This window comes from Mustelus asterias, chromosome 6 (assembly GCF_964213995.1).
Source record: "Mustelus asterias chromosome 6, sMusAst1.hap1.1, whole genome shotgun sequence".
NCBI classification, from domain to species: Eukaryota; Metazoa; Chordata; class Chondrichthyes; order Carcharhiniformes; family Triakidae; genus Mustelus; species Mustelus asterias.
Window position 1 is genome coordinate 72,064,807 of NC_135806.1, and position 7,192 is coordinate 72,071,998.

General features: G+C 42.7%; 1 protein-coding gene across 1 annotated transcript; it reads left to right on the top strand.

The window, feature by feature from the left end:
* The first annotated feature begins 279 nt into the window (after nt 1-279).
* mllt11 (MLLT11 transcription factor 7 cofactor) lies at nt 280-6,676 on the top strand. The gene is made up of 2 exons (XM_078214536.1): nt 280-789; nt 3,692-6,676. Exons 1-2 carry the CDS (start codon nt 361-363, stop codon nt 3,866-3,868), a joined length of 606 nt encoding a protein of 201 aa, XP_078070662.1. The 5' UTR covers nt 280-360; the 3' UTR covers nt 3,869-6,676.
* Nucleotides 6,677-7,192: the final 516 nt, after the last annotated feature.

Consider the following 7,192-nt stretch of genomic DNA (forward strand, 5'->3'; position numbering starts at 1 on the left):
TAGCAAATACCATAAGCTTCCGGAGCTTGCTGCTCCATCGTCAGATGGAGTGGTCTTGGCCATGCTAAATTCTCGCTCAGTGTACCCGCACCGGAGTGTGGCAACTAGGGGATTTTCACAGTAACTTCATTACAGTGTTAATGCAATGTGACACTAATAAAATAATCTTTAAACGTCTGCAATATGAGCCTCCGGTCTCTGGGGGGCAGTCCAATATTGTTTGTGATTATTATCTGAGGCGAGCATGCCTTCTTGTTGAAACTTTGGGCTGGTGGTCTCAGTGCAGGAGGAGCGCTGGGGGATGGGGCGGCCCAGGTTTGAATTTGGCGCTCGGCAGAGCGGAGCGACTTGGAGTAGCTGATGTCGAAGAGGAAAGCGGAAGACTTTGTGTGTTACCGGCCTCGCAAGCGATTCCTTTCCCTGTTTGTGGACTGTCAGGGCCTGAGGCGCCACAGCAGCGCCAAGAGGAAGCTGCAGGCGGAGCCGCCGCAGGAGCCCGCCTGCAAGAGGCTGGAGAACGCGGGGCGCCGAGCCGAGCCCGGGGACCGCAGCGCGAGCGGCGCCGAGCCCGGGGACCGCGGCGCGAGCGGCGCCGAGCCCGGGGACCGCGACGCGAGCGGCGCCCATCCCGGGAGCCGCGGCGCGAGCGGCGCCCAGCCCGGGGACTGCGGCGCGAGCGGCGCCCAGCCCGGGGACGGCAGTTGGCCTCAGACCCGGGGGCTCGGTGCCGGGGAGCCTTGGGCCAGCCGCTCCCTCACTGGCAGCAGCCTGCCCGGCGGGACCGCACAGGTAAAGAGAGCGACCTCTCTCTCACACACTCCCCTGTGTGAGCCACTTTTATAAATATTTATTTCCAAAAATATACTTTATTCATAAATTTGTGAGAACATTACAATCATTCCATAATGACCACACAAAAATCAATAATATTCAGGGTCTTTTTATACATCAAATAACATTGAGTTGCTTTGATGCAGTAAAGGAAACGTTTTGGACATTTTACAATGGTCTTACAAATGTTGCAAAGTTAAGGTCTGCATAGAAGAAGACCTGAGGTATCACCAAGGCTCTATACGATTGCATGAAGACTTCAAAGTTTTTGCAATAAAGGCTAACATGGGATGAACGGCAGCGCAGTGGTTAGCACTGCTGCTTCACAGCTCCAGGGACCTGGGTTCGATTCCTGGCTTGGGTCACTGTCTGTGTGGAGTTTGCACATTCTCCTCGTGTTTGCGTGGGTTTCCTCCCACAGTCCAAAGATGTGCGGGTTAGGTTGATTGGCCATGTTAAAATTGCCCTTAGTGCCCTGAGATGCGTAGGTTAGAGGGATTAGTGAGTAAATATGTAGGGATATGGGGGTAGGGCCTGGATGGGATTGTGGTTGGTGCAGACTCGATGGGCCGAAGGGCCTCTTTCTATAGGGTTTCTATGATTCTATGATAAAATTTGCCTTGCAGAACCTGCATGCTAGCTTTCAGTGAATTATAACAAGGGCACCCAGATCCCTTAGGACTTCAACACTTGTCAATCTCTCACCTACCAAAGTGGATAACTTACCATTTTTGCACATTATATTCCATCTGCCATGTTCTTGCCCATCCACTTAGCCTGTCCAAATCTCATTAAAGCCTGCTAATATCTTTCTCACCACTCTCATTCCCAGCTGGTTTTGTGTCATCAGCAATCTTGGAAATATTACAATTGGTCCCCACATCCAAATCATTGATATAGATTGTGAATAGCTGGGCGCATTGATCCTGCCAACCCAAGGATGACTTGTTTATTCCTAAAGTCTGTTTTCTGCCAGTTCATTAATTCTCAATTTCCCATGCCAGTATATTACCCCCCAATCCCATATGCTCTAATTTTACTTACTATCCCCCTCTGTGAGACATAAAACCTTCTGAAAATCTCAATACATCATATTTGGATCTCCCTTATCTATTCTGGTGATAGATAATTAATATGAAAATGAGGCTCCATGACTGTCCCCAACCATAATAATAGCAGACTGCAGCACATCAGACCACTGTGTGGGAGGAAACCGGAGCACCTTGAGGAAACCCAGGCAGACACCGAAGGACATGTGGATTTCATTACCATCACAGATCCCCACTGGAGGGTTACCATTGGCCAGAAACCCAACTGGACCAGCCATATAAATTCTATGGCTACAAGAGCGGATCAGAGGCTAGGAACCAAAAGAGAAAATGCTGGAAGATCTCAGCAGGTCTGGCAGCATCTGTAAGGAGAGAAAAGAGCCGATGTTTCAAGTCCAGATGACCCTTTGTCAAAGCTTTGTCAGAGGCTAGGAATACTGCAATGAATGTGCGGGTTAGGTTGATTGGCCAGGTTAAAAATTGCCCCTTAGAGTCCTGAGATGCGTAGGTTAGAGGGATTAGCGGGTAAATATGTGGGGGTAGGACCTGGGTGGGATTGTGGTCGGTGCAGACTCGATGGGCCGAATGGCCTCCTTCTGCACTGTAGGGTTTCTATGATTCTATGAATAATTCATTATTCCCCAAAGTCTGTCCACTCTCAAAAATGCACAAATCAGGGGTGTGATGGAATATTCCTCACTTGCAGCTGCAACAACACACAAGCTTAACATTATCCAGGACAAAGCAACCTGGTTGATTAGTACCCCCTCCACCACTGACACACAGTAGCAGCAGTGTGTAGCATCTACAAGATGCACAGCAGCATATCAAGGTTCCTTTAACAGCATCTTTTCAACCCGTGACCTCTACCACCTGAAAGAACAAGGGGCTTGTAACATCCAAGAGAGTGGTGGTGGGTGGGTTTGAAGTGTCCCTTGGTGTTTGTGGGGATAGCAGGACTTCCATGAGGGGGCAGTGTTGGTGTGTATAACAGTTACCCAGAAACTAAAAGCACTTTTAATTCGTCTAACTTTTTCTGGGTAGCTATTGATATAACCCAGTCGGAACCATCCAGAGTTACAATTTAAATTGCATTTTCAGATGGTTCTCAGTGCAGGGAGGTGGGAGGGGTTCCCCGGATCTTTGGGCTGCCCTTCAGTTACAGTGCCCTGGAACTTGGAAGTTACGGCCCAAGATCAGCATGTACAAGGCAACACCACCTGCCTGCAAGTTCCCCACCGAAGTGCACGCCATCCTGAATTGGAACTATATCGACAACTCTTTCACTGTTGCTGGGTCAAAATAGTGGAACCTTGTTCCTAACAGCACTGTAGGTGTACCTACACCACATGGACTGCAGTGGTTCAAAAAGCTCACCACTACCATCTCAAAGGCAATTAAGGATGGGCAATAAATGCTGGCCTTGCCAACAACTCCTATATCCTGGATATAGGTTGAAAAAAACTCCACAGCCAAGACTTCAGTTGCCGAGGCCCTAATCTCTGGAATTAAACTCCCTAAACCTCTTTACACCTCTTTACCTCTCTTTCCTCCTTTCAAACTCTCCTCAAAACCTACCCGAGTGACCAACATTCCATCTTTTCCCCATATATTTCCATATCTGACTCATTGTTAAATTTTGTTTTGATAACACTTAGATGAAGTATGGTATGTTTTAAAAGGTACTTTATAAATGTAGCTTCTTGTGGATATTCATATTTCCAAATATGTTTTGTATTTGCCTTTGGATGGCTGGTGGTTTGCATTTATTCACTGGGACCATTTTACAATTTTTATTCTTTCCCTTCCAGAATGCACCGCAGGATGAAGAATCTTGTCAATATAACTCATTTCAATTTTGGAGAGTTCCTTTGCCTGTTGTCGAGTTGGCTGAGATTGAGGATTTTGGACAGCTGAGGATAGCTGAAGAAATGAATTGTGAAGATCCAGAAGAGGCAGCAGAAATAGAGATGGAACTGCAGAACTGAGATTGTCATAAATATTCTGTTTGCATATTTTGAAATTAATTAATTGATAGGATTCAGAGTTATCCTGGAGGAAAGGGGAAGGTGCAGTAGGCATCCTCCGGTTTTGTAAAAATGTTGCTTGTTGGGAGTGATCTACATTTCCTGAAACCACCACCTTATAGTTTGGGGAAAATATTAAAGGTGCAAAAGCTTTCACGATAATCAGGCTGTTCAGATATAACAGGCTAGAGTTTAATAAAATTGTGAATAAATGTGTAAACGTTTATCTGAGAGAGGTGAAATGACCTAGGAAATTCACATATGCTGATTAAGTTCTGCAAGACAACAGAAGTCCAGTAAATAGTCCAGTAAACAGCAGCATTAGCCTGGACTTCAGATGTTTGCTAGGATTTGGGTTAAGTGTGACGTGATCATTTGTGTATGGCAGGTGATACACTGATGCAAGAACAAATAATATTACAGTAATAAAGTTAATTGATGTCCCAAGCTCTACTTTATTACTGATGAATCTAAACAACAAAAGTATTAAAAATATGGGATTTACATTTTAAAGAAGTTCCCTCTCTCCCCTTTTGAAACGTGTTGATCATGGTAGGATGTGATTTATCTGGAATTACAGTGGCATCCTGCAGTAACTCATCCAAATGACTCGTCCTCATATGTCAATCTTGAATTTTTGTTGGCAAGTTCCTGATCATAGAGCACCACTGCCAAGTATCAACCTGCTAATGGAAAAGAAACAAACAAATGGTCCACATCATCAGTCTTAACACGGAGCATCACAGCTGGGTTGAATTCTTTGGGCATTGTTGAGCCTCCAATGAGTTTATTAGTAGGCAGAAAACTGCTTTTGAAATGATTTGTGCGTGAAACATTGACGATGCGATCAGGGCAGCCTTTGCGATCCAAATTTTAAATAAAGGACAAAGAATAGCAAGTGAGAGCAGAAGATAACATAAAGGAGGTGTTTTGTAAGTGCTTTAGTTTTGCATTAATCAGTCTGCTATAATTTGACGAGCCATATATTTTCAATTTCTTTATGGCACAAGGTGAAATTGATAGAACTGGTTGATGCAGGTAGACAGGAAGCTGAATCTGCTGGCAGTAATGGGATTAAATTTTATCAAAATGTGTGAGATATTAATTAATGGGTGTTCCTGGTCTTGCTCAGTGAGCTTACCAAGACTGTGGGCTTGAATGATCTCAAATTACCATCAAATGCATCTGTATCTTTGTGTATGTTTTCTGATGCTAAAGGGGAAAGAAAATTCAGGAAGAGTAGTTTTTGTTCAAAGTATTTCTTACTGCTGATTTGTGCAATCTGGAACTATGTTATTTTAGTGAGGATACCTTAACTGGGATTCTACTGTCCCTACTATGCTGAAGTGATGCCACCTGCATTTCATAGCAGGTCCATAGAAAACATAGATATCATGACTTTGGGGTCCCCAAAAACAGATGTTAAATTTTAGAATCTTAGAAAACTATGCTGTAAGGTGGCAGTGCAGGCAATGGTTGGAGGCTCCTGTGAAACTTGGACTTGTCTTTAGAGTCACAGCCCCAGCTGATATGTTTGGAAGTGTTTCTCGTTGGTGATGTAATTGGAGAGGTTTTGTGTCAAGGACTAGGGTAAGAAAATTAAGAACTAAAAAAATAAAATTCTCATGAGGCTATTTTTTTACACTCCAAAGTAGTGCATTTCAACAAAGATATTTCTCACAAGATCATTCTTTTCTCTGAGTTAAATAGACCAGACCTAAAATAAATCTGATGATCTTGGGTGAAGTGCATTTTCACTGTACATGACAGACATACAGCTAGTTATTTTGCCAAAGTGCTTAAGATATTTATTACATATTTGAATTGGAAACTGCATGTGTCTTGCACATGAGTACATTGAACATCAGTTTATTTTCAATTTTCAGCTATTGGAGTCAACTAAATTGATATACAAGGGGTTCAGCCACAAGTTGGTCAAATAGAATTTATATTCTAGGAATATTCCGAGTGTTGAAAGTGTTTTTACTTGCCAAAATATTTCCTTTTTCTACCATGTTCTCTGCCACCTGTTCCCCCACCTCCCCCTCCTCTTGGGTTTTGTGCAGGTGGAGGAGATGGGCATAGACTTCTTCATGGTTGTAACTGGCATCCACAACCTGATCTTTATTCTTCTCTCTGTTCCTGTCACTGGGTAAAATAGTCATATTCTCACAAGCCACTGCACTTGGCCTGCGCAATCCACAATCAGCAGGACAAATTAGTAATGTTTGTTTTAATGTTAATTGAGTCTTAACAATTTTTGGCAGAAGGATGGGGTAATGCGTACTCCATCACTGACATAAAATTGGACAATCAGCTGGCACTTCTGGCAGTTTCTCTTTCTGAACAATGTGAAAATATTGCCTGTTGTGACTAACTTTAAGTTTTTAGTTGAAAGAAAAGGGTATAAATATGACATGCAGTTTGTAAATAAATCATAAGCATGACAACATAGGTTTTATTTGGGGAGGGGGGGAAGAGATGGAAAGTTGAACTTAGTTATGAGCTTTTATTTCTACATGCTGGTGTTCAGTTTTTGTTTGTGCGAACTGATTTGTTAGTTTTGGTGTAAATGGTATGTGTCGTTAGCAATTTTACTAATATTTTGTGTTACCAGGCACAAAATAAATTTCACAGCGAAAGAAAAACCAAGGTTCTGCATTAGAAAATGAATTATGCCAATTCTGCATCTTTTCCTGTGTTTGCGCAGTTGCCAAGAATTTGTTTTATACAAAATTTAAATAGAGTAAAATATTTTCAATACTTGTATTATAGTATTTTTGCATTATTTGATTTACTTCAGAAGATGATTGTTTCTTCAGTTTTTGAAATCAGGGAACTGTAATGAATATGTCTGTCTAACTTGTGGCAGTTTCACAGACAAGTGTGGGGTATACAGTAACATAACGTGACTTTCCTTAATTTCTTTAACAATTTGTTTATCTAATTTCTTTTTAAATCCATGATGATTCAACTTTAGTAGTTTTGTGATGTGATACTTCCCATATTTTGACAGTGCTTTGTTTAAAGTTTATTAGTGTCACAAGTAGGCTTACATTAACATTGCAATGACGTTACTGTGAAAATTCCCTGGTTGCCATACTCCAGTGCCTTTTCAGATACACTGAGGGAGAATTTAGCATAGCCATTGCACCTAACCAACATGTCTTTCGGATTGTGGGAGGAAAGCAGAGCACCTGGAGGAAACCCACACAGACACGGGGAGAATGTGCAGACTCTGCACAGCCAGTGACCCAAGCTAGGAATAAAATCTGGATCCCTGGT

Excerpts from the sequence above, each read along its gene's own strand:
- mllt11 (XM_078214536.1), top strand. The coding sequence starts at position 361 with ATGTCGAAGAGGAAAGCGGAAGACTTTGTGTGTTACCGGCCTCGCAAG. Across the intron at positions 790-3,691 it reads TGCCCGGCGGGACCGCACAG|AATGCACCGCAGGATGAAGA; the intron begins GTAAAGAGAGCG and ends TTTCCCTTCCAG.